The sequence below is a fragment of the Podarcis cretensis genome (genome assembly GCF_951804945.1).
Source record: "Podarcis cretensis genome assembly, chromosome: 8".
Lineage (NCBI taxonomy): Eukaryota > Metazoa > Chordata > Lepidosauria > Squamata > Lacertidae > Podarcis > Podarcis cretensis.
In genome coordinates this window covers 36,842,076-36,869,585 of record NC_137177.1, presented here as the reverse complement: position 1 = coordinate 36,869,585, position 27,510 = coordinate 36,842,076, and the positions used below count along the sequence as shown (strand labels likewise).

The window sequence follows — 27,510 nt, the reverse complement described above, 5'->3', positions numbered from 1 at the left end:
GGTCTGATAGCTTTTTATTCCATGAAGATGAACCTCACAGCAGTGAATGCACAATAATGCATTATACAGGCACAAATGGACACAAGTGAGGTTTAGCTGAATCAGACTTTGGACTGAGCCTCAGTTGGCTACACTAGGCTACACTCCCAGGCTTTGCGTCCAGCTCCCAGGCCAGCCTCCTGTTAGAAAAAAGTTGTCTTCCTTCCAAGTGGCTAACAAGCTGCTTCGAATATGTGACATGTTTATTAACAGATGCAAAAGTGACCATAGATGACTCCTTAGGCTGGTTACTACTGGAATGTCATCCTCACCCTCATCTTCCATGACTTTTAAATGAAGCCAGACACAGAAGGGCCTCTTTGTCCCATCTTCCACCCACCGTGGCAATTTGCTGAGCTCCTGCTGGCTCTAGACAGAACTTTGCATGCTCCAGTCCAGGTTTTGCAACAGTCGCAATATTTTGGCAGGATATTGTCTTAGGAGGTGGTACGAGTGGGGTGGGATTCCCTCCTGCCGCAGTTTGCACACTCCATGCCTTTGCAAAGCTGGATGCGTTACGTTTGTAGGCAGGAGGAGAAGAGCAGTGATACAGGGGAAGCCGTCCGGGCGAAGAGGGGCTGGAGTCTGCCACATCAAAAACAGGAACTTATTAATGTGCAAATTGCTTAGATATGATCACATTCTTCTTTTGCTCAGCATATCCAGAGAGCCGTGTGGGATACAAACGAGCCCAGGCAATCTTCGCAAGCAGGAATTCGGCTCGGTGGAGGAGACGGAATCACTTCCCTCTGTGAAATTTGGAAAACTATTTGGTGCCTGGCTTTGGAAGAAGAAAGGATTTGGGGTTGTTGTTTTTTTTTAAAAAAATATCCAAACTGAAGGTACAAAAACTGGCAGAGGGAAAAACTTGTGCGGGGAAACTTTTTTCCCTGGTGGAATGGATGATTGTGATGAGTGCTGAAATTGGAGTCTAACCAGAGTAGCGGAGAGAGTTTCTTCAGGCAGCAGCAAGCAACTGACAGCTCAGAGGTAAGGATTTCGCAACCCACGCTTGTTTGGAAGGGGCTGTTGCAAGGGCTGATTTGCTGGGCATGTCAGGTTGCTTGAGAACAGCACACCTAATGTAATGCGGGTGGATCACACTTTTTGGCATTGCCAGAGAACAGAACCTGGAGGGCTTCCACTCTCAAACCAGGGGCAGGGTTTTCCTGGCCTGATTCTGGATCAGTGTTAGGAAATGGTTTGGCAATATGGATCATGTTCCTAGGTGACGGATCAAGGGAACCATCTCAGGACAACTGTGTATACATCCCCACTCACCATGTCCCCCTCCACCTCTTTCCCCTTTTTCTTCCTAATGTAACACTAATATCTCAACAAATGAAACTGATATGTAGAAAATTTGACTTGAAAAAAGAGACATCACACATAGTTTTGTAAACCAAGAAATCTTTAATAAAAATATGTAATAATAATAATAATATAAAGAATAGGGGCTAGGGCTCCCTGCTGTATTTGGTTTCTTTGCTATAGTCCTTCCTGACCAGACCTTTCCTAAGGAGGCATTCAGCCTGGCAATCTTCTACATAATGCCCCATGATGCCTGGTTCCAGGTAACAACCAGATGGGAAACTGTGGTGGTGATTACACGTTGGATTGCATCTGATTAAATCCTCTTTGTTGGTCCCCAAAGCCTGGGCTGACATTCTAGAAAGGTGTTTTAAATTTCTCCAAATTGAAGAGCAGAAACTGGAATCCTATACATGCTTACATGGGAGTAAACCTTATTGAGCGGGAATTATCTCTGAGCTAACATGCTATATGGTTGTGCTGAAAGGGTTGTCATCAAAGTATGGAGATCAACAGTAGTTTTTTTTAGAGTTTAAGATGGTCTGCTAGAGCCATTGTTTCCTGTGGTGTACATGTAGGAGTGTACACCCACACCCACACACCATTCACTCCGCTGCAGTGTCTGATTAAGCTGGCCACACTGCATGATCAGCAGTTCTAGCAAGGTAGGCATGTTCCAAATGAGCAACAATAGTCCTACTGTCATTTACCACCTTCAACTATTTTAGTTTGGAGGACCATCATTTTTGAGAGATTTGCATGGCCATCTAAGATCAGTGATGTACAAGTGTTTCTTTTGTCCCTGGGATATACATCCATTTTTAAAAATTGCATTTATATCAGGCATAGGCAAACTCTGGCCCTCCAGATATTTGTGACCACAATTCGCATCATCCCTGACCACTGGTCCTGTTAGCTAGGGATGATGGGAATTGTAGTCCCAAACATCTGGAGGGCCGGAGTTTGCCAATGCCTGATTTATATCCTACCTTTTCCTCCAAGGAGCTCAAGGTGGCCTGTATAATTCTACCCCTCCTCATTTAATCCCCACAACAACCCTGTGAGGTAGGCTAGGCTGGGAGAGGCAGTGACTGGCCCAAGGTCACCCTGTGAGCTTCATGGCCAAGAGGTGATTTCAACCCAGGTCCTAGTCAGACACACCATTACGCCACACTGCTTCTCTGGTTGAAGAGATTTTGAAATAAGCACATCACTGGCCACAAAGCCTCTCAGATTCTCAAAATAACAATCCTCTGACATGGATCCTTTGGGCAACAGTTTCCTGTGTGGTTCAATGATTTGCTGCTCTTCTGCATGATTTCCTGGGCTGTGCAGGAGGCACTCCTTTGGAACCAAAGCTGGAGAAAGAAGGCACCTGGCTTCAAGGACCAGCGCAGCCTATCCCCTGAGGGAGACCCAGCAGATCCCTCCTGTTGGGTGAGGATGATGAGTGAGGACAGAATCCAACCCTGCAGCAAGTTCCTCCATGCCTGAAAGAACCGCACCTTGGAATCTGGGGGCGTCTGGCAAAATCACAGCAGGAAGCATGATCCCCCAGGGATTCTCCATCTGCCTGGAATGAGGCAGGGCTGGTACTGCACTTGGGGTTGGGGTTCAGGGCGGGGTCCATAAGAAACAGGGAATGCCGAATGCCAAAAAAGAAGAAAAACAAACAGAGAAAAAGGACTGGAGGCTGGTGATGACCGTCTTCTTGCAGGAAAGAAATGCACCCAGGAGTTTTTGTTTTGTTCTGAAAGCAATGCCTCCCTGAGAAATAACGGGAAGCTGTAAAATCTGGGCACAATTACATTATGTTAAAGGAGGCGAGTTTGTCAACAGCCCGTTTCCTTCCTTTGCTGACCCTTTGGCAGCACCCTTCCTCAGGACTCTTCGCCCAAACAAGATCAAGCACAAGTGAGCCTCAGAAGTGGGATGAACTGAAAACCCTCAGCCAGTGAGAACATCCACACCTCTTCACCCCAACCTCAAAAGAGCTAACCTTTTGAAGTCCACACCAGCTAATCTCACCATGATGGTTACACTCTGCCTCAACAGTCAAGGCAGCAATGCTTCTGAATACCAATTTTTGGAAACTGCAGGAGAGGAGAGGGCTCTTGCTCTCGGGTCCTGCTTCCAGGCTTCTCATAGGCGTCTTGTTGCCCACTGTGAGAACCAAATGTTTCACTAGACAGGCCATTGGCCTGATCCAGCCGGCTCTTCTTACGTTCTTAATGCCAAGAGGCATTGTGTGAGTCGTTGGCGATGAGCTTTAGAAAAGCTTCAAGGTGTCATTGTTTACTGCCATTGGCATGAATATCATGGCTCCATTTCCTTTGGCTACTGTATAAAGCCTGATGGCTTTGCTAGTGTACTTGTTCCCATGCTTCCATGCAATGCATACTGTAGGCCAATGGACTGGTGAGGAAGCAGGGAAAGCAAGAATAAGAACATCAGAAAGGCTTGCTGGATCAGGCTAATGGGCTATCCAGCCCAGCATCCTGTTTTCACAGTGGCCATCCAGGGAAGAAACCACTCTCCCCTCCTGTGGTTTCCAGCAACTAGTATTCAGAAATATTCTGAATTCAGAAGTATTCAGGCTAGTAGTCACTGTTAGCTTTAGCCTCCTCCACCAGTTTTTTTCGAAATCTCTTTTAAAGCCATTTAGGTTGGTGGCCCCCACTGCCTGCTGCAGGAGTGAGTTACATAGTTTAAGTATGCCCTGAGTGAAGGAGGACTTCCTCCTGAATCTTCCAACATTGCTTTGTTGGATGTTCATGAGTTCTAGTGTTATGAGAGAGGGAGAAAGGCTTTCTCCATGCCATGCATAATTTTACAAACTAAAACAGAACCTCTAGTTTGATGGGACCTTTTGCAAGGGATGCACAGGCAAGAGATGGTACTTGAGGCTTCTGAGACTGCCAAAACGAGGCTTTCTGAAGGCAGCAGGGGGAGGGAGAGGAGAGGGTTGCAGTTAGCTGAGCCCACCTGAGTACTGAGCAGGAGCCAGGGTTGGGCAGGAGGACACAGATCTTGAGAAGGCTCCTGCATACTTCAGTGGTCTTCTTCCATGGCTTCCTTGCCCTTCAGTTTATATTTCAGTATTAGAGAAACTCCTATCAAAACCAAATGTTGACCTTCTGGTTAGGAAACACAACAGAGCCCAGCCTGTTTTTATGGCTTGGAGGATTAAGCAAAACAAAGTGCATTTTCAGCATCATGTGGGGATAGAGCAGCGACGGCCCCCCTCTCTCCCCCTGCCAGCCACATGGATCTTTCTCTGCTTTCGGTGACCTTGTGCACCACGGGAGGCGAGAGATGGCAGTTCTGTCCTGTGCGGCTCTCTCCCTGCTCAGCGTGCCAAGCAGGATGTTGACCCCCAGAGCAGGCAGGAAATGATGATGGGCCAGAGGGGTGGGAAGGGGTCAGGCAGAGGGTCACTGCCAGGGAATGCCTCCATGAAGGTGAGAGAAGGCAAACGGATCTGTGTTTCCTTCTTAGATCTTAGAATTGTAGAGTTGGAAGGGAGTACGAGGGACATCTAGTCCAACTCCCTGTAATGTAGGAATTTTTTTGCCCGACGTGGGGCTCAAACCCCTAACCCTGAGATTAAGAGTGTTGTACTCTACTGAATGAGCTAACCATCCATATCTTGCAAACTTCTGGGGTAGCAGCAGGGGTGGGTGGGCCAGAGAACCAGCCATTGCTCGAGTCAGCCTTCCACACCTTTTGCCTTGGATTTTTTCTTCCCCCAATCCTGTTATGGTGGCGATGGTAAAGCACTCTGCACATGCTCAGGTTAATCTTCTGCTTTGTTATTGCTTCACATGTAGCAGGATGGAAAGGGGCTCCAGGGCCACAGTCGAGAGTCCTGGGTAGTAGTTATCACAGGCTATGTGAGGTTGCTACAGGGCTTACAAGGGCCAGCTATATTGGCATGCCCTGCCCCCCCCCACTGCAATTGTTGTGGAGTGAGAGATGCCTAAGTGTCAGGATTGCCACCAGCCACCCAACCTGCTTCCGTCTTCCCTCCACTCCTATGCACGCTGGCACCAGGAGTGGGAACTGCACTTCAGTAGATGCTGGTAGTGCTGGCAAAGGAGTCCTGCTGGTCTCAAGACCCCTTGCAAGCCAGCCAGCCAGCCAGCCTTTGACTGGTCTGTGTGAACCATACCAACGAAGAGACTCTCTGAGCCGTCCCTCTTAGGGGGAAGAGCACAGCAAAGTGGAGATCACAGGATGTAAACAGGGGATGAATCACCCTGCGAAGCTGGCGTAATCCTTGTTTGGCTTGCAGGAATTTATTAAAATCTCTATTTATGAAGGAGATTTATTTATTGATGCTGAGGACATGGTTGTTTTGGCTGGAGGAGGTTCACGCGTCTGCACCAAATCAACTTTCTAGGCAATGAGGCCTGCAGGAGTTAAGCACCTCAGTTGTGGAGCCAAATAGAAACTTAACGGGTTGGGAGGATTCATCGGCCCACAATTGTAACTGCTAAGGAATCTGACAGGAAAGGCCCTCATCACTTTTGATGTACAATGTGACATTATGCATTGCAGCAGCCCCCGGGTTGCTTTGGAATGGGCTTTGGGGCCAGGGCTCCTAAAACCACTTGTCACTTAAGTAAACTATGAGGTGTCAACCCATTGCAAGAGTGACCCCAGGGAATATCTTTTATGGATGGGAACAGAAGAAACTCAAGAGGTTTGGAAGCCCAGCCTGACAGGTAGAAGTCAGTATCTGGGCTTGTATGGAGGCAATGGAGCCTCCCTCCCCAACTCTCTCTTAAACTATGGAATTCATTCCCACAGGAGGCAGTGATGGCCACTGACTTGGATGGCTTTGAAAGAGGATTAAACAAATTCATTGAAGTGAGGACTATTGATGGCTACTACCCATGATGACTGGGCTCTGTCTCCAAAGTTGGAGAAAGTAATGTTTCTGAATACCAGTTGTTAAAAAACACAGGAGGGAGAGAGTACTCTCGTGCTCAGATCCTGCTTGCTGGTTTCTGACAGGCATCTGGTTGGCCACTGTAGGAACAGGATGCTGGACTAGATGTCCACCCCCACCTTTGTCTGATCCAGCAGTATCTTATGTTCTTATGCGTTCTCTGGCCCACCCTTGCACTCTTAGTTACAGGCAATAGGAGCCTCTCCTTCCTTGTTCCTCTACTGCTGTTTTCTCTCATCTGCAGGCCCATTGAGTCAGGCCAGCTGTTATTGGGGGAACTTGATGCTAGTTCCCAGGACTATAGTAGGTTAAGCTCTGTGTGCTGCTCTTGTGCCATGTGTGTACATCTGGGCTTGTCTGGTGGGCTTTGGATTCTCTATCACAAAGTGGAAAGTGGTGCAACTTTCTCCAGGTTCAAAGGCAGTATGACCATAAGAAGAGTCCTGATTAATCAGAACAAAGGTGCATCTAGACCATCTATTTTCTTATAACAGAACTGATAATTAAAGTCAGTCTGTGAGCACTTAGAAAAAGATGCTGTGATTACTAAAAGTCAGCATAGGTTTATCAAAAACAAATCATGCCAGATGAACCTCATTTCTTTTCTTGATAGAGTTGCAAGTTTTGTGGATCAGGGGAATGCTGTAGACATAGTGTATCTTGATTTCAGTAAGACTTTTGACAAAATCCCCCATGATATTCTTGTGGAGAAGCTGGTAAAATATGGGCTGGACAAGGTAACCTTTAGGTGGATTTGTATCTGGTTGACTGACTGAACCCCAAAAGGGCTCATTAATGGTTCTTCATCATCTTGTAAAAAGTGACAAATGGAGTCCTGCAGCATTGTGTCCTGGGCCCGTTGTTGTTCAATGCCTTTATAAGCGATTTGGATGAAGGAATTGATGGGATGCTCATCAAATTGGCAGATGACACCAAACTGGGAAGGGTAGCTGCTAATGATGCAGAAGACAGAATTGGGGTTCAAGATGACATTAACAGATTGGAGAACTGGGCAAAGCTTACAAAATGAACTTCAATAGAGGTAAATGTAAGGTTCTGCACTTAGACAGGAATAAAAAGCTTCACAAACATAAGATGTAGGAAACCTGGCTTGTTAGTAGAACATATGAAAAGGATCTAGAGGTCTTGGTAGACCACAAGTTTAACATGAATCAACTGTGTGATACAGCAGTGAAAGAGGCTAATGCTATTCTAGGCTGAATCAACAGAAGTATAGTATTGAGATGAAGGCAGGAGTACCTGAAGGCTTTTCTCCTGCTGGGTGAGCTCTGCTCCTACCTCCAGTCCCCATTTGGACAGGCAGTTTTTGCACCCAACATCTCATTGCAAAGCCCACTTTGGAGTTTTGCTTTTTTTCAAGCACCTTAAACATTTTTCTGTTCAAAGATCTGATCTGCATTTTTTCCTCATACCAAAGCAGTTTTATACTTTTGGCTTCATAGAGATGGGGGAGTTGGCTGTGTGATGTGACACAAGAGCACAATCTGCTGGAAAAACAACAACAGAACAGTAGCCTCTACCTTGAACTCGAACAAAGCTGAAGATTCAGGACTGGAATGACTTCTTCATGCAGCGCGGTGTTAAAATATGGGGTTTGCTCCTACATGATGCAGTGATGGTGACCACCACCATTTAACAGGAAGTTAGACAAATTCACAGAGGGTAAGGCTATCAGTAGCTACTAGTCATTGCAACAGTGTATGGTTCTAAATCTAGAACTACAGTGGTACCTCGGGTTACATACGCTTCAGGTTACATATGCTTCAGGTTACAGACTCCGCTAACCCAGAAATAGTACCTCGGGTTAAGAACTTTGCTTCAGGATGAGAACAGAAATTGTGCTCCGGCGGTGCAGCAGCAGCAGGAGGCCCCATTAGCTAAAGTGGTGCTTCAGGTTAAGGACAGTTTCAGGTTAAGAATGGACCTCTGGAATGAATTAAGTACTTAACCTGGGGTTCCACTGTAAAAGTAAAAATGACAATTGCTGCTGTGGGGCAGTGGTGGAATGGCCACCTAGCCTGCTTGGTGGCTTCCCAGAGGCACCCTCTTCCCTGTTGACAGGATCGTGAAGCAGGAAGGCCTTGCCATTGCTCCCTGATCTTGTTCTTCAGCTGCAGCCAAAGGAAACACCCACCTGCTGGCAGGGATGAGCCCGTTTCGTCTGCTCTTGGTTTTTGGCTGCTGCATTGGATCCTGATGGATGGCAGCACTACTCCCCCGAGGCAGAGGTAGGCGGTCCTGAACGTGTGCCAGGGAATCCCTCCAAACTTGCAGAATTAATGGGAAGCAAGATCTCTGGCAGGTGAAGGAAAACCAGGGTGCTCAAGGCGCAAGATGGAGAAGAAAGGTGGCAGCCTGCTGGCATGCACTGCCATGTTACTCACCAGCAAAACCTGGCAGAGAATGGGGGGAGCAGAGGGGGGGTAGTTTTATAGACCGTGAAACAAATAAAGACCCGTGCTAAATTGAGGTCGGGGCTGACTCTAGAAGGGTGGCAACACTGGTGCCCCAAGACCAGGAAATGTCCCACAATTCAGCTCAACAGCTGCACCATCCTCACTCTTCAAGTGGCAGCCAAAAAGGTTGGCTGCAGCATGAGCACGTTCTCACTTTGCAGACCACACCCCTCTTCCTGGTGAAGGCAATGGGAGATCCCTGGGACACACACAGAACACTGAAGAGACACTGGCTTACTAGATAGATAGATAGATAGATAGATAGATAGATAGATAGATAGGTGATAGATAGATAGATAGATCATCTACCTATCTTCCTATACACATAAAAAGGTATAATGTCATCATGCTGGTGTGGCCACCAATAGGAGCCAGAGGTGGTGTAGCGGTTAGTGTGTTGGTCTAGGACCTGGGAGACCAGGGTTCAAATCACCATTGTGCCATGGAGCTCACTGGGGGATCTTGGGCCAGTCACTGTCTCTTAGCCTAACCTACCTCACAGGTTTGTTGTGAGGATAAAATAGGGAGAACTAGGTTTGCCACCTTGGGCTCCTTTGAGGAAAGGTGGGATATAAACACAAGAAATAAATGCAATAAATAATAAACCGCAGCATGAGAATAATGAGCCCATTTAATGTGCCTGCAGCGAGGTTCGGTGGAGAGTGAAGAGGCCATTCACTCAATGGTATAGTGAGCTTCTGGCTGACGTACCTGCCCTTGCTATGCTAAAGGAACCTGCAGTGAGGTTTAATGGAGGGGGGGCTTCACCCACATAGCTAGCTGCTCTGTGAAATGCCCCTCCCCTGGCTCACTTAAAAAGGAGTGACTGGGGTGAGCTGGGAGGGATAGGGTCTAAGGAGTGGGGAGGTGTAAAGGGAGAGGTGTTTGGTCCGATGTGGCGAAAAGGGGGTTTCCAAAGGAGTAGGTGAGATTGGTGAACGGAGCAAGTAGAGTCAGAGCCCCTAGTATTTGCTATATGGAATCATAGAAATGTAGAGTTGGATGGGCCCCCCAAGGGTCATCAAGTCCATCCCCCTTCACCCCAGGAATCACAGAAAGATGGCTACCAACCTGATTAAAAACTTCAAAGGAAGAAGAGTCTGCCACCATCCAATGTGGTCTGTACCACGATTGCATAGCTTACTATCAGAAAGTTCTTCCGATTATATATTACACACACACGCACACATCTAAGACCTCTTTTGTAAAAGTTTGTTGTTTTAACTCTAAAAAGTTCAACTAACCCACCCCCTCCCCAATAATCCACTATGCAAATCCCAAAATTGCACTTTGCAGAAGACATAAAAAAGACTGGCCATAATTTGAGGGCTTAGTAATTGAAATAGTTTTCCCCTGATGCCGAAAGGATATTATTAAAGTTGCTTGGAAACATCCCTGTGCAGCCTAGCCCAGGAAGAGAAAAAGTCACATCCCTTATATTGTGCACAGAAACAAACTGGAAGCCAGAAAAGATGTTTCAGCATTGGCAGAATCTGGCCAGCTGGCCAGCATCTGTTAATAACCTAGACCAGTTGCAGTTTCCAAACCTTTTATTCATAGGCTTCCCTACAATTACTGCATATTCTAATCTGGGTTTAGTAAAGCGTGGATAACTGTAGTGATCCTGCTTTTTTCCATGGGTCAAATGAAATCAGTAAGAAGCACTTTAAGCCACAATTGTCACTTGAGCCTCCACAGATGGAGGCAGCAATGCTTCCAAAGACCAGCTGCTGGAAACCACAGGAGGGGACAGGGCTCTTGTCCTCGAATCCTGTTTGCAGGTTTCCCACAAGCGTATGGTTGGCCACTGTGAAAACAGAAGGCAGCACTAGATGGGCCATTGGCCTCATCCAGCAGCCTCTTCTCATGTTCTTATGGACTAAGACTGACCAGGCTTTGATAGGTGAGCCAGCAAGGTCAACAGGAAATTCTCCAAATTCAGAACACCATCAACCTCTGAAGGTTACTCTGTGAGTCAACCCCTTGAGGTAGTGATGAAGGCCCTGTTGACACCTCAACCCAACATGGACCACCAGCTCCTCACCCAAGCCACACCGTCAGACTGTATGGGTCACCTGTTGCCACATATGCCATTCTGTGAGAGCTCCCAGGTTGCCAATAATAATAATAATAATAATAATAATAATAATAATAATTTATTATTTATACCCCGCCCATCTGGCTGGGCCTCCCCAGCCACTCTGGGTGGCTTCCATAGAAACCAAAAATACAGTAAAATCACACGTTAAAAACTTCCCTGAACAGGGCTGCCTTAAGATGTCTTCTGAATGTCAGGTAGTTGTTTATCGCTTTGACATCTGCTGGAAGGGCGTTCCACAGGGCGGGCGCCACTACCGAGAAGGCCCTCTGCCTGGTTCCCTGTAGCTTTGCTTCTCGCAATGAGGGAACCGCCAGAAGGCCCTTGGCGCTGGACCTCAGCGTCCGGGCAGAATGATGGGGGTGGAGACGCTCCTTCAGGTATACTGGACCGAGGCCGTTTAGGGCTTTAAAGGTCAGCACCAACACTTTGAATTGTGCTCAGAAACGTACTGGGAGCCAATGTAGGTCTTTCAAGACTGGTGTTATATGGTCTTGGCGGCCGCCCCCAGTCACCAGTCTAGCTGCCGCATTCTGGATTAGTTGTAGTTTCCGAGTCACCTTCAAAGGTAGCCCCACGTAGAGTGCATTGCAGTAGTCCAAGCGGGAGATAACCAGAGCATGCACCACTCTGGCGAGACAATCCGCAGGCAGATAGGGTCTCAGCCTACGTACCAGATGGAGGTGGTAAACAGCTGCCCTGGACACAGATTTGACCTGTGCCTCCATGGACAGCTGTGAGTCCAAAATGACTCCCAGGCTGCGCACCTGGTCCTTCAGGGGCACAGTTACCCCATTCAGGACCAGGGAATCCTCCACACCTGCCCGCCTCCTGTCCCCCAAAAACAGTACTTCTGTCTTGTCAGGATTCACCCTCAATCTGTAAGCCGCCATCCATCCTCCAACCGCCTCCAGACACTCACACACGACCTTCACCGCCTTCACTGGTTCTGATTTAAAAGAGAGGTAGAGCTGGGTATCATCCGCATACTGCATACTGCCAAGGGCAGCCACGAAATCCTGAATTGCCCCAACAAGAGAACCTCAGGCAATGCTGAAGTTCTAAAGAATGAAAGAAATGGAGACCCATGACACCAGGTCTAAAATCATCTCTGGGAAGGAGGGTGGGACATGGACAGAACTCCTAATTTGTGCTGTGATGTCAAATGCCCGGTGCAAACCTGAAGGAGCGTCTCCACCCCCATCGTTCTGCCCAGACACTGTGGTCCAGTGCCGAGAGCCTTCTGACTGTTCCCTCCCTGCGAGAAGCCAAGTTACAGGGAAACAGGCAGAGGGCCTTCTTGGTAGTGGCGTCCACCCTGTGCAACGCCCTCCCACCAGATGTCAAAGAGAAAAACAACTACCAGACTTTTAGAAGAAGCTTTTAGGGAAGCTTTTAATGTTTAATAGACTATTGGATTTTAATATTGTGTTGGAAGCCGCCCAGAGTGGCTGGGGAAACCCAGCCAAATGGGTGGGTTATAAATAATATATTATTATTATTATTATTATTATTATTATTATTATTATTATTAATAATAATATTTTATCTAGTAAGTGATGGAATACTACTCCTGCTACTACCAAATGATTTTTACCTAGAATCATAGAACTGTAGAGTTGAAAGGGATCCCAAGGGTCATCTAGTCCAACCCCTTTCGATGGAGGAATCACAGCTTTCCCTTTCGCCTCCGTGGCCTAAATTTCTGTTCTTGATCACATGGTCTGTACATTCTGAATGCTCTGCTCACACATTAGACAACACCCACACCATACACACAGAACACACTTATGCCACACTTTGGCATTCCCAGTGTAGACAAAGCAGCATTTTCCATACATACACACAATTAACAATATTGCCTTGTAGGGTGAGGGATGGGCAAAATTTTTGATTTCTGTTTCTCTCAGTTTCTATCCCGCCCCCCAATCTTAAGTTCTCAAAACTTGCACATCATTTTGAAATTTCTTAAACAAAGAAATCTTTGTGAAAATCCACATGCAAATTTTTAGTGCAAATTTCTCCTAATACGACACAGTTTTGTTTGCAAATTTGCAAGTCATTTCCATAAGTATATGCATTTGTATGCACACTTTACACCAGCATAAACGTTTTTGAACACCTTAGTGGGCTGGAGGCTGGCATTGCAAAATTTGGAGAAGGGCAAATTTGGCTGGGTTTCGGTCCAGGAATTGTCTTGAAAAGTGCAAATCAGGAAGGTTAAATGCAAACTGAATCAGATTTCTCCTCCATCCCTAGCTGAGGTGTCCAGATTCAAGACAGCCAATTAAGGTGAATGCCAGAAGATTTCAGAACAGACAATAGAAAGTGCTTCTTCACATGGTGCACAGTTAAACTATGGAATTTGATCCCGCTGGATACAGTGATGGCTACACAGATTCCTGGAGGATAAGGCTGTTGATGCCTATATTCTGTCTCCGCTCTTAGAGGAAGTATGTCTCTGACTTCCAGTTGCTGAGCAGCAGAAATAGGGATTCCCATAGACTTCTGGTTGGCTACTGTCTAAACAGAATGCTGGACTAGATGGGCCCTCTTTGGCTGGATCCAGGAGGGCTCTTAGGATCACATTCAACAGAGACTCCCTGCACATTCAACAGTGGTTTGGGGTTTAACGGAGGATCCTTTCAGCAGAATGGATTTCTCAAAGGCTGTTTCTCATTCTCAACTACTTGGGAAACAGTTTTGGGTGCTCCTAGTCCCCCTCTCCCCCACCCTCACTAAAGATGAAACCATGCTTGGTCAGAGAAGCTTAAAAGATGATGCCAAGTGCATCAGACAGACTTCCAAGTCAAGAGGCAGGCAGGATTTACACAAGCAGCTAATTGTTTATTTGAAATCTACGTGCACGTGCGCAGGCATACACACACGAACAATGCAGACAAGTTTAATGATACAGTGTCCCTCGTAAGTGCAAACACATGCTTGACACCAAGATAATCTGGCAGCCTTGGCAACGACCTGAAGAGTGACGGCAGAAGCGTGGAGAGAAGGTTTGGCTCCATCTGTTTGGCTCAAGGGCTTGAACTGCAGTTGCTCCATCTCTCAGCCAAGGCCAACAATGACCTGGCTCCTTAGGCCTGCAATTAGCTATGCCACTACCAAACTCGACTCGGAGCATAAGAACGTAAGGACATCAGAAGAGACTGCTGGGTCAGGGCAGCAGCTCATCTAGACCAGCAACCTTTTCTCACAGGGGCCGACCAGATGCCTGTGGGAAACCCCAAAGCAAGATTCAAGCGCAAGAGCCCTTTCCCCTCCTGTGAAATACTTGCAGCTGGTATTCAGAAGCATTCCTGTCTACGACCAGGGAGGCAGAGCACAGCCATATTGGCTAGTAGCCACTGATAGCCCTGTACTCCAGGAATTTTAAGCCCTGTGGAAGCGAGTTCCATGGTTTAATTCTGTGCTGCGTAAAGAAGGTATTTCCTTGGATGTGTCCTAAGTTTAAGGCATCCTTGGATGTGTCCTGAATCTTGCAACATTCAGCTTCATTGGATGTCTATTAGTTCTAGACAGGGAGAAAACCTTTTCTCTAACCACTTTCTCCATTTATTAACTTCTATCATGTCACCTCTTCCTTGCCTTTTCTCTAAACTAAAGTCCTAAATGCTGCAACCATTCCTTATAGGGGAGTCGCTCCATCCCATTGGTTCCCCTTTTCTGAACCTTTCCCAGCTGTGCAATATCCTTTTTGAGACGAGGCATCCATAACTGTACGCAGTATTCCAAACATGGCCACACCCTAGAATTGTGTAACGGCATTATGATACTGGCAGTTTTATTTTCAATTCCATTCCTAATGATCCCTAGTGTGGAATTTGCCCTTTCTGTGGCATGTGTGGTGCTGTTCAAGCCTGTGGTCTGTGTAATGCTGAGAAGAATCTTTCAGCTCCTTTCTCCTCCTCTTCGCTGGAGTCCTGCCACAGTGGTCTTACAAGCAGGAGAGGCGCCCACAGATGGGTTCTGAATTACGGGCCTTTCCAGCTTTATCAGAGGTGGGAGGTTCCACAGAATGATAAAGGAAGTGGTCCAACCTGTACATAAATACTATATCCCCTTTGTTACTTGACCTCTGCTCCTTGTTTTGTCTGTTGCATGCAGAACCTGACTGTCACAACCTTAAGTGGTAGCAGATTTGGAAACTGTCACAGTCTTGACTGTTTTCAGAAAGGCAAAATGTTAGAAGATGCCTGCTGGGAGCCTTCTAGGGATCTAGAGCAGTTGAGAAGGAAGGCTTGGAGAGCCAGTGGGGAGTAGTGGTTAGAGTGCCGGACTAGCACCTGGGAGACCAGGTTTCCAGTTCCCACTCAGCCATGAAGCTCACTGGGTGTGACCTAACCTACTTCACAGGGCTGTTGTGGGGATTAAATGAGGAAGGGGAGGACCATGTTTGCCGCCTTGAGCTCCTTGGATGAAAGGGAGGGATGTAAATGCAATAAACTAGCTAACTAACCTTTCTCCCTTCCTTCCAGTGTCTTGGTGCAAGCAGACGACTCAAGTCACCCCAAGCTCATCCTCGCTGTCTGTGCCCAATGGGACTGCCGCCTCTTGCCTCTCAGGCTCCTTATGGGGTTGGAAACAGAATCATGTTATCTGCAACCTAATGCTTTCGGGGTCAAGACCTTGGTTCGTGAAGATGGTCTTTTACTGGGCGTTGTGTACAGACTCGTGGTTCTGATCAAGTCCCGAACACGTTAGGAAAAAGCATCACACACCGCGACCCAGTTGTGGGCCGGAGTCCTTCCAGTCACTCTGCCTTCAAGGGTCTGAGCTGCTGGGAAGTTACTATGCAGCTTGGACTGTGCACAGTGGTGGTTTTTCTGAGCTTGGCGGATCTTGCAGACAGCAGCAGCAGCAGCAGCAGCAGCAGCAAAGCACTGAAGGGCAAGAGGCAAAGACGAAGTATGTATGAAAGCCCTTTGAAATGGCAAGTTGCAGACCTGCGTCATTGACCGATTCTTCTTGCATTGCATTTTCAGGCAACATAGGGCTTGGGCATTACAGGAATTCTCTAAGAGGGTGATCTGGCCTTGATCTGATGATGGCTCTGCTCTGCCTCCACAGTTGGAGGCAGCAATGCTTTTAAATGCCAGTTGCTGGGAAACACAGGAGAGGAGAGGGCTCTTGTGCTTAAATCCTGCTTGCAGGTTTCCCATTGGTTGGCCACTGTGAGAAGAGGATGCTAAACTAAATGGGCCATTGGCCTGATCCAGCAGGCTCTTCTTAGCTTCTTTATAAAAAATAGCAGCCCCTCCTCCACCTGCCAGACTCAAGCCAAGCTCCCCTCTCCTAATCCTAGTATTGCCATATTTTTGCCATTCACCCCTTTTGGGGTGGGAGGATGGCCTTAATATTGATGTGAGAAATGCCATGTTTCCTCGATTCAGGAAACAGCATGCTGTGTGGTTGAAAGGTGTCTTAGCTGGAGAGTGGTTCTTATGGAACAAAGGAAACTGAGCTTCTAGCCACCTTCCTGTTCATTTGCATAGAGTGTGGGGTGTCATAGAATCCTAGGATTGTAAAGTTGGAATGGACCCCAAGGCTCATCTAGTCCAGCATCTGTAGCATCCCCATAAGCTTTCATGGCCTTTCATTCTGGACTCCATATTTCCACATTCTGGCTATCTGACATATCTGCTACCGAGAGTTGTTGGAAAACCCTTACTCTTCTCCCTGAGTGACAGCTCTCAGAGTTCCCAAGGAAGAGGGATTGACTGTTAAATCATTCTGTGAGAGGGACAGGGGTATCTCAACAACTCTCAGCACCCTTAACTACAGTTCCCAGGATTCCTTAGGGAAGCTCTGATTGTTTAAAGTAGCACCATAGTGTTTTAAATGTATGGTGTGAATGTGCTTTTAAAGAATGTCTCACTTTTATGCTGCCAGAAGTGTCATTTCAATAACCATACTGCAATATACCTTCTGCCAGAATAGATATGGGAGATGTGTGTGTATATATATTTGCAGATCAAACTACATGCAAAATTAATTGCATGGTTTGCCCTGAAGGGGGTGGGGTTTTTTTTTTTTTGTCAAGGGGCTAGCATGGAGAAGGGATGTACATCAGTCAGGGCTGGCAGGCAGCAGTGGGTGGGGGTGGAGTGGGGGGCTTAACTTCTTGGGGTCTGCTGCATTCCAGATCCACACTGGGTCCCTATGTGTGCCATTTACAAAGAGTAGGGGAGCAAATGGGAGCCCACCTGCCCTGTCCCTGTAAACAGTAGAGAAATCACTGTGCCAAAACAACAGCAGTCATCTCTGTGGACCCTAGAGGATGTGAGAGGGAAACAGAGGTGCAATTCCTGCAGTGCAGGAGCTTGGACTAGATGACCCCCAGGGCCCTTTCCAACTCTACAATTGGAAGAGGACCTTAAGGTCCATGAATAACTATAGTTTAGAGGTCCCAGACCATAAGGAAGTCAGACTATCCTCCACTAGGGCCAGGGCCTTTTCAATGACGGCTCCGACCTGGTGGAATGCTCTGTCCCATGAGACTAGGGCCCTTCAGGATTTAACCTCCTTCCGTTGGGCCTGTAAGACAGAGCTATTCCGCCTGGCTTTTAATTTGAATTCAGCCTGATCTTTTATTTCCCTTCTCTTCCCTCCCCCTCCCCTTTTAGAAAGATTACCCGCTCTGAGACCCCACAGCTAATTCTCCGCTGGCCTCCTTGCTGGCTCAAGTAGGACTAATTCAGCCAGCTAGCCCTGGTGACTATCTAATGCTTATTAGATGGAATTTCCCCAAATTGATTTCTGAACTTTGAATTTTATTGTTATTCATGTTTTTATACTGTATTTTATGCTGCTTCTACAATTAAGTGTTTCAAATTTGTTGTTAGCCGCCCTGAGCCCGGTTTTCTGAATCGGGAAGGGTGGGGTATAAATAAAAAAAAAATTATTATTACTATTACAATTTGAAGCTGGAGGCCATGAAACTGTGCCTGAGACACAAGTGTGATAAGTGGGACTTAAATTCAATCTTCTAATATATTAAGATGGGGGAAAACCTGATGGTGCATGGTGGTTGGAGTGGACTCACTTCGGAGAAGGAATCGGCTCCCAATTTCTCAAGACAGGCTCCACTTCTAACAGCTTCCCCCTGCAAATCCAGTTGGGGCTGAGTTGACAAATTGGTCCTGCTGCTTCTCCCGCAATCTCCCAGCCTGACGGGAGGCCTTTGCAGCCTCTGCCTATCGCCCCACCACCGAGAAGCCGGGCCTTTGACTCTCAGGAATGTCAGAGCACTTGCTTTGCAGGAAGAATAAATAATGTGTTTAAAATAAAGTCAAAAAAGATGTAGACTTGCTATAAACAAAAGCCAATGCTTGCATAATTAACCAGTATAAATATAAATAACCTGTGACGATTTGTTTAAAAACCTGGCTGAGTTGTCCATGATAATTGATACCAGAAAGCAGCACAGACATAAAAGGGGATGTTTTTGTTGGCCTGAGCCAAGGAGGGCCCAGGAGGAGTGAGTCTCTGTCCTCTCCGGATCTGGACTTCTGCTTCCATCCAAGCGAGTTCAGAGAGGGAAGTCTCCCTGGAGGAGAGCAGAGCAGAGACAAAGCTGTGGGAGCCTCGACTTTTCCTTGTAGGTTCTGCTGGGGCAAACCTTTAGTCTTCTCAAAATGTTGTGTGAATTTAAGTGAGGGAAGGAAGCGATTCCAAAGCATTCTTGGGAGCTGAGTCTGTTTACCCTGGAGAAGGGAAGGCTGAGAGCTAATAGGATAGCCGTCTTCAAAGATCTGGTGGGCTGTCACATGGAAGATGGAGCAAGCTTGCTTTCTGCTGCTCCAGAGGGAAAGACCTGAACCAATGGATTCAAATAACAAGGAGATTCTGCCTAAACATTAGGAAGAACTTTCTTATGGTAAGAGCGGTGGAACGGACCACCTCAGAGGTGGTGGACTCTCCTTCCTTGGAGGTTTTTAAGCAGAGGTTGGATGGTCATCTGTCAGGGATTTATTTATTTATTTTGTGATTCCTGCATTGCAGAAGGTTGGGCTAGCTGACACGGGGTACCTTGCAGCTCTCCAATTCTATTATTCTATGATTCGGCAAAGCTTCTTCTGGGTCAGGCCATAGTCTGCCTGGCATGTGCAGTTTAAATCTTGAATGGTCCAGGCCCATAGCCATACATAGACAGACGTGTCATTTCCCTTGCCCCTCTAAGGCTGGCTTCTGCTCTGCCTGGGAGACTGGCCTCTGCACCCAACCACAAACTGCTTTAATGGGAAGGTACAAGAAGCTGGTCCTCCATCTCTAGCTGTTGTTGACAATGGTGGAAATAGCGACTTCAGAAGCCATTCCCAAGAAACTTAAGCAAACCAGTCCCAGGGCCCTGTGGTGACGCCCCATATCCCTAAGATGCCAGGGGATTCTGACAGCAAAAAATCATAGAATTGTAGACTTGGAAGAGATCCCAAGGGTCAACTAATGCAACGCCATGCAATGCAGAAATCACGGCTCAAGAATCCCTGACAGATGGCCACCCAACCTCTCTTTAAAGGCCTCCAAGGAAGGAGCGCTCACCTCCTTCTGAGGATGTCCGTTCCACTGTCAAACAGCTCTTACCCTCAGAAAGTTCTTCCTAAGGTTTAGGCAGAATCTATTATTGTTGTTTTAGTTGCTTTATTGCTTCAACTTGCCCATTGTGCATTCTGTGAACATCTCCAGCTTCTCAAGGGCCTAGCTAGCAGTGATGGGCAACCACATGCCAAAGGGTGTTTGGGAGATGCTTTGGGTCTCTGCTCCCAACTCCTGGGACCTCCTGCTTGCACTGAGCTATGACCCTTCATAGAAGCAGGCAGGTGATCTTGCTCTATGGTGCTCACTTCTCTCTCCCTCCTTCCAGTCAGTACTGAGATGACTCAAGGCTGTGCGAAGGGATGTGACCTGTGCTCTGAGTTCAACGGGTGCCTCAAATGCTCCCCCAAACTCTTCATCCTTCTGGAGAGGAACGACATTCGCCAAATTGGCATCTGCCTGCCCTCTTGCCCACCGGGCTACTTCGATGTGCGGAACCCAGACATGAACAAGTGCATGAGTGAGTCTTTGGGATGGGGGTTGGGGGGGGAATAGGGTGGGGGGAGGGAGCAGCCCAGCATTATTTTCTTGTGAAATTCAGCCATGTTTGAATGTCATTTCTCACCATATAATGGTCTCTTTGTAATATTATGTGTGATTTCTGATTTTTGAACAACTGATACGTAATCTGAGGTGTGAGCCAGCCATCTAAACTCCTATAAGGAAGGTTCTTAACTTATGAAATGCATTTTCACCTAAGGCAAATGTTTTTGGCACTCCATTGGAACGAAAAATATCATGGGTTTCCAAGAGCTCATTTCAGTGCGTACATCAGTGGAATGGATGAAGAAAGCCCTCTGTCCCCATAGCCAGTGTGATGCAGTGGTTGGCATGTTGGACTAGGACCTGGGAGACCAGGGTTTGAATCCCCATTCAGCCATGAAGCTCACTGGGTGACCTTAAACCAGTCGCTGCCTCTCAGCCTAACCTATCTCACTGGGTTGAGAGGGAGAACTATGTAGGCCACCTTGAGCTCCATGGAGCAAAGGATGGGCTATAAATGCAATCAATCAATAAAGTGTAGATGGGATCCCAGAGCACTCATTGGTTCCTCAAGAACAGCTCTGTAAGCTACAAGCTTGGTTGCATTCCTGTGGAAGGGGACAGTGCGGCAGAAGAAAGCATGCCTCCTTTGATGCCAGGGCTGAATGAGTGTGCACAGAAAGATCCCTTAGAAAGTATGGACAAAGAGGAGAAAGCATGCAGAACATCACACCTGCAGGGAGGTGAAGTCAGGGCTGACCCAATACCTTTGGCTGCCTGACGTGGGAGAGCAAATGGGACCCCACTCACCAAGTCAAAAGGCACAGCGTCCAAGGCTAGTCAGGTTACCTTGGCACCTGAGGCAGGTAACCCCACAAGCAGGACCACTCCCTGGGAGTAAAAATATAGCAACAACACCACTTTGCTGCCCTTTCATGCCACGGTATGCCTTTAGGAAACCTGCATCTAGGATTCGAGCAGAGCAACTCTCCCCTCCTGTGGTTTCAAAAGCATTGCTGCCTCCGACAGTGCCATTGATAACCCTTTCCTCGATCATTTGCCTAATCCTCTTTTAAAGCCATCCAGCTGGAAGGTCATAACAGCATCCTCTAGGAGCAAGTTTCGTAGTTGAACTACTTGCTCTGTGGAGGACTTCCTTTTAGCTGTCCCGAATTTTAGACAGACAGATGGGGACTTACCAGGGCCATGTTCAGTTCTCAAGGCAGATAATGGACACTTCTCTTTCTCCTTAGCAAGCCCCTGATCAATGAGGGTCCAGCACATTAGCAGGGCACAAACTGTTTCCTGTGTGTTGTTTTCTTTTAGTGGCAGGTGCCAATTCCATCTTACTTCAGTGCCAGCTCTGTTGCCATCCCTGCCCCCCCCCCGGCCAACCATGTGGGACCCTCTTGGCCACCTAATTTGGGATCCACTCACAGGAGGACTCTTGGGTAAGGGGTGAGAAGGAGATTTCCATTTGAGGCGGTAATTCTAGCTGGTCATTTTTCTTTCTCTCCCACCACGGGACACAGAATGCAAAATCGACAACTGTGAGGACTGTTTCAGCCGAAACTTTTGCACAAAGTGCAAGGAAGGCCTGTACTTGCACAAAGGAAGATGTTACACCACCTGCCCTGAGGGTTATTCTGCTGCCAATGGCACCATGGAATGCAGCAGTCCTGGTGAGCATGACAGTCAAGAGGGGTGGTGGTGATGGAGGAGGTCTGCTTGCCTGCCCTGCCCAGGGCAGCCAGTAGCTCAGGCCCAGGGGGCCCTGGAGGTTCCAGAGCAAGAGGGGACTTTGGTTAGAGGCCACCATGTTCCCCAGGATTATTCAGCCTTTGCTGTATTCACTGAAGCACCTTGATGTATATTTTGGTTTCCATGGAAACGGGCAAAAAAAAATCCCCCAAGGTCTATGACTCTGTGACAAACAGACCCCCCTCTCTCTCCCCACCCCCCTGCTTTTTTATAGCACAATGTGAAATGAGCGAGTGGGGTCCATGGGGCCCTTGCTCCAAGAAAAAGAAGCTCTGCGGCTTCCGGAGAGGCAATGAGGAGCGCTCTCGAAAGGTCCTTCAGGCGCCCTCCTTGGGGGACGTGTCTGTGTGCCCAGCCACCACCGAGCTCCGGAGATGCACAGTGGTGAAGAACCCGTGCCCAGAAGGTGAATGGATTATGAGTTCCACTTAGCCCCTTTGCTTGGTTGGCATAAGCACAGGGCAAAGAATGAGAGAGACGGTTGCTTTATGTCCCAAAATGTAAGCGTTCTCTTCAACTGGTTAGCTGGTAAATCCAATGGAGGCTTTGCTGGACTTTCATTGCTGCATTTTGGACCGGCTGAATTTTCCATGCCCTTTTCAGAGTCAGCAGTTCTCCAATTCTGATGCAGTTCTGATTTGCATAAGCAACACACGGCTAGGGATGTATCTCGCAGGGGCAGGTGGTGCTCAAGCTGAAAACCGGCCAGCTAAGTCAAAAGGAACAACTGCGCTCTTGTTGCCTCATTTTTCAACATTGTTGTCTTGGGTGTGCAGGGAGGAAGAATGTGGGCTGTGACCCTTTAGCCCCGTTTTCAAAATGTATCAGGCTATCAGTTGATTTGTGGTGCTGTTTGCCTTGGATAAGACTACATTTCCTGTGAAAAGACAGGTTTGCATTGTGTGCAACTCCATCCTATGAGGCACCTAGAATAAAAATACTGTGACGTGGACCAAGGCATATTATTATTGTTATTATTATTAAAATTTATATACTGCCCTATACCTGTACGTCTCAGGGTGGTTCACAATATAAAATTACAATATAGAAACACAAAATGCATAATTAAAACAGAAAGAGCCAATCAACACCCTCAAAACACATAAAAAGTCAAGAACCATTTTAATTAAAATAAAATAAAAAGCAGTTTAAAAGAATGTAAACAGTACTCTCTGCTGGGCAGCAGCAGCAGTCCTTTTGTAGTCTATCAGGCCAAGCCCTGGGCCTGGTGGAGAGACAGAAGCAGGACTCTCAGCATGTTCAGCAGAAACTTCTCAGGGCGACCCCCCATTCCCTTCCTGCCTGTCCTCCAGGCTGACTTTCCCTCACCGACAACTTCTGAGGGTCAGCAACATCACTTCTTCAACTCATCCAAGGCCATTGCAGGAGCCTGTACTCCACTCCCTATGTCTATCTCAAAAGCTAGGTGAAAAGCCATCCCCTGCCTTTGCATCCAGTGGAAGGGCCATAGCTCAGTAGCAGAGCATCTGGTTTGGATGCAGAAGGTCCCAGGTTCATTCCCTGACAGCACCTCCAGGTACAGAGGACAGAGAACACAGTCTGAAATTCTGGAGAAGCCAAGAAGTCAGTGTAGACAATAGTGAGATGGACAAGTGATCTGACTTGGTATAAGGCAGCTTCCTGTGTTAATTGATCTGGGCGGAATGAGCTTTTTTTGCCCCTCAAACATTATAGCTTGAAGAATGAGGGTGATCTCTCTCTGTTGAGAAGGCCCAGAGGTAGGAAACCTGCTCTGTGCGCAGATGGCCCCAGGTCTAACCTGCAGCATTTCTACATAGGGCTGTGAAAAGCTTCTGCCTGAGATCCTGGAGAGTCGTTGCTGTGACTCAAGAGTAGATAAGGTTGAGCTAGGTGGACCCATGGCCAGTCTCCATATAAGACAGCTTCCCATGTACAGGTAGAATGTGGTGTTGACTCTTTATGTGCCATTTCAGAGTGTCTAATGTCCTCTTGCTGAACAGCAGAAGCAGGTTAGGGTACAACCTCCTCTCAACTAGCAGGCAATCTGTTCCTCTGTCTCACTCTTGGCCTTTTGCTTGTTTGCAGGATGGAAAAAGAAAAAGGAAGAGCAAGGAAAGCGAGACAACGCGAATGAGGACAGAAGCCGGAAAGATGCCAAGGACGGCCGTGTCAGGAGAAGGAAAGGCCAGCCCAGGGGAACAGTTGTGCCTGTGACCTCTGCTCCGTAGCTGTCCCTCCACAGCTGTGCGATGACAAACCTCCATTGCTGCTATGTATATGAAAGCTTTATTGAACCAAAACACTGCACCACGATGATGTAAGACATGGCTGGACAGATGGAAGGATCCTTCTATGGGCAAAATGTACAAAAATGCAGACCCACCTATATCCGGCGTAGTGTATCAGAAACATGGGAATTTCTCGTGGTTCCTTAGCAAGGGGACTGTCTCAACAATGTGCTCTTGACCAGAGTGTCCAGGACTTGATGTTGGGAAGATGAGAGGGAAGAAGGCATGTGCTTTAAGGAGGGCCACTGAGCAAACATCTCCAGCTAGAGTCACTATGGACAGACGGCATGAGAGGAGACAGTTCCCAATGCCAAGGACAAGACTGGAATGAGTTTGCTCAAAATCTGGAAATGCACAAAGGCTGCTTTCAAGTCCTCTCCATTGTGTTTCAACCTGTATCACTGAGAATATGTGTTGCATATCTGTGATGAACGTCCAGGGGTGTTTGCCCTGATACTGCTTCAAAATTTCAGATTAAAAAACCCAAAAAATAGTCCCATTCTTATGTCTGCAGATCATCTTCAAAGTAGTATCTCCGAAATGAGTATTCTCATCCTTCAGGGTACATAAAAGGTCTGCTTAAACATTATTTCTATTGTGCATTCATGATGTTTGGTGCTTATGATGCCACCATGGCATTTTTATGTGATTTTGCTTTCAACGCTGTTTGCACCCACGAAACATCGCCCACACTGGAGGCCCCCAATCCTGAGGCCTCCTCTGTCACACTACTGTCAGAAAGTTCTTCCTAGGTGGAATCTCCTTTCCTGTAATTTGAGAGCTTATCCAGGCTTACCTTTTGCTCTGCTCTTTTCAGGCACAAGTCTGTGCTTAAAAGCTCTGTGCCCAAGTGTTGTTTTGTTTGTTTGTTTTGCCCCATAGCTGCCCCCATGAAAACTCACTCTTTAGCACTCAATCAGAGAAAACATTAATTTGGGTTTTTAGCGGATTGCTGCTTGTGCCAGTTTAGTTGTAAAGAGCAGGTTTTCACAGAAAAAGCTCTGGAACTGAAGCTTTAATGTGCAGACTGCACCTGGAAATAGTGGAGAAAAGTTAAGTGTGGATAAACCCTGAATCCACTGGTTTGGGTCCTACCCTCTGGAGCAGCAAAAAACAATGAAGAACTTCCTGAGAGTAAGAGCTGTTTGACAAGGGAACGGACTTCCTTGGAAGGTGGCTGGAAAACCAGAGATTTTTCAACAGAGGTTGGATGGCCATCTGTCAGGGAATCTTTGGCTGTGATTCTTGCATTCCAGGGGGTTGGTTGAGATGACCCTCGGGGTCCCTTCAAACTCTACAATTCCATGATTTTATGATTCTGCACTGGACATGGCTGTTGAGCAATGAGCCCTGGAGGGACGAGCGTCAGGCCTGCAGCATGGGAACACAAGGCTTCTCTTGTGGGTGTACACCAGCCAAGTCCAGTTCCCTCTTGCAGTTCCATTGTCCTGCTAGGAATTTCCACCCTGGTTTCTGTTTGCAGCCAAGGGGATTGGGCAGTTACGTTTCTAGGGAAGGCTCACCGGATTGTCTTCCTGGCTCCAGCAGGGGTGTGGGAGCGGAATAGTTGTGTCAATTCCAGAGCTGTACCGAGCTCTCCCGGACTGCTTGTTCACAGCAGGGCTGCCAGGCCCATCATCCACTTTGCACTTAAGTAAACACTGCGCCGTTATATCTTTCGGAGGGGATTCCATTTCAGCGCGATGATAAACGAGCAGCATACCAGGCCACAAGTGGGCAAGAGCTCCTCCAGGCTCAGCCTTTGAACCGCGCAGAGATTATGTTGAGGCAAAAGCCGAAGGAGGTCTTCTCGGCTCCTTCTAAAATTTCTCCCCCCCCCCTCCGGCGAGTGAGAGATAAGCAGCTTGTTTCTGCTGCAGCATCTCAGCAGTGGGCCGCGTGACCCTCCAGAACTCCGAAAGCTTCCTGGCAAAAGAAGGGCCTTTGTCTGAGTGGGGCCTCAAGTTGCTAAGATGCTCTGTTATGAGACTGACTCTGTCGGAACAATTACCTTAGGAGAGCACTCCCTTGCCCTGTGCCTTTGCAACTGATAAGAGTGGACAGAGAAAAGCTTTTCTCCTTCTCCCATGGACTAGAACTCATGGGTGTCCAATGAAGCTAAACGCTGGACGATTCAGGATAGAAAAAAGCAAGTCTTCCTCCTCCTTCTTTTTTAAAAAACAACCCTCAAAGCTGTTTACAAAAAAAAAAAGATAAAATAAAATTATCACTGAGAAAAAATTAACAATATTTAAGACTTTCAAAAAGGTTTAATAATGACGGCCAAAAAACAGATGACAACTCGTATCACCTTTCTAAACTTCTGGGTGGGTTTGTTTAAATAAATGTTTTTAGCAGGTGCCAAAAAGAGTATAGTGAAAGCTCCTGCCCGATATCAACAGGCAGGGAGTTCCACGGTGTAGCAGTCGCCACGCTAAATATGGAACAGATATTATGTGGCACCTCTAACACTGCCAGTTCCACTGACTGAAGTGGTCAAGTGGGCACATACGGGGTAAGGTGATCTCATAGGTGAAATATTGTTCTATATGCTGTGAGGGGGAGTTGTTAGTGGTGCTGCTTGCAGCCCTTCCTCGCTGGTACCTTGGCATCATCATCAAACGGAAAGCCCCCGTAACTTGCAGCTGAGATAAGCCCCAGCAGAACCAGAGAGTTTTGCTTCAACCAAGATCAGGAATCAACCTCATCCCATGTTCTCTCTTTTTGGGGACCCAGACACCAGCCCCTTGTTGTGGGACCCAGAGCCATGATCTCAAGGCACAAAGGGCCCTGCAGAGTAGTTAAGTAATAAAAACATGGCAAATAAGTAGGAAAGGACGAGGAGCAGTCATACCCAGGTATATTTAGCAAGGTTAGTGATAAAAAATTGAGTGGTGGAGAATCAGCAGTTGCCAGAAAAATATTGTATCACATGCAACGCCAGGCTCTCTGTCTCTCTGCCCACTCTTGTCTTCCCAAAGAAACCCACCCAGAGTTCAGCTGAAAGTCCAGCATACCCCCCCACCACAGTGACAAATTGTACGGATTATCTTCTCCCTCCCATGTTTAATATAAATCCCAACTTTTGCCAGCTTCCCTGGCAAGCCAAGTTTAACATGCTCATGTGCAGCCCCCCAATAATAATTTACTAGCCTTCTGCCTCCATAGCAACCTCGAGAATGTATATACCTTGCTTGTTAATGTTTACATTAAAATGACTCTTTGCTCTGAAGAAATCCCAGTTTATACATTCAGAAGTGTGAGGCATCCTTCGCCCTTCATTCTTTTGTGGTCTTTCTCTAGAATGCTGCAGAAGTGACTGTTTTTGTGAAATCGAAAGAACAAGAAAACATAACATTGCTATTGTGGGTTTGGGTGTTTTTTTTATTAAGGCTCTCCTTTGAGGTATCAGAAACTCCAGATTTATATAAGCAGCTACCCCAGATTAATCACTCTGATGGTATTTATACACAGTATAATATATTGCAGCCTGGGATCTCTATACTC

General features: G+C 47.1%; 1 protein-coding gene across 2 annotated transcripts; it reads left to right on the top strand.

Moving 5' to 3' along the window:
• Window positions 1-301: 301 nt before the first annotated feature.
• Window positions 302-24,496, top strand: RSPO1 (R-spondin 1). 2 transcript variants are annotated; one of them, XM_079987840.1, is made up of 6 exons: window positions 302-1,029; window positions 15,373-15,802; window positions 19,758-19,949; window positions 21,505-21,654; window positions 21,948-22,139; window positions 23,801-24,496. In XM_079987840.1, the coding sequence occupies exons 2-6, from the start codon at window positions 15,688-15,690 to the stop codon at window positions 23,941-23,943; spliced, it is 792 nt and encodes a 263-aa protein (XP_079843966.1). In that variant the 5' UTR covers window positions 302-1,029; window positions 15,373-15,687; the 3' UTR covers window positions 23,944-24,496. The 2 variants fall into 2 exon arrangements, with proteins under 2 accessions (XP_079843966.1, XP_079843967.1); XM_079987841.1 differs by lacking the exon at window positions 302-1,029 and having other exon boundaries at window positions 15,680-15,827.
• The last annotated feature ends 3,014 nt before the right edge of the window (window positions 24,497-27,510 follow it).

Coding starts and splice junctions, on each gene's coding strand:
- RSPO1 (XM_079987840.1), top strand. CDS start 15,688: ATGCAGCTTGGACTGTGCACAGTGGTGGTTTTTCTGAGCTTGGCGGAT. Junction 21,655..21,947: donor CATGGAATGCAGCAGTCCTG/GTGAGCATGACA, acceptor GCTTTTTTATAG/CACAATGTGAAATGAGCGAG. Junction 22,140..23,800: donor GAAGAACCCGTGCCCAGAAG/GTGAATGGATTA, acceptor GCTTGTTTGCAG/GATGGAAAAAGAAAAAGGAA.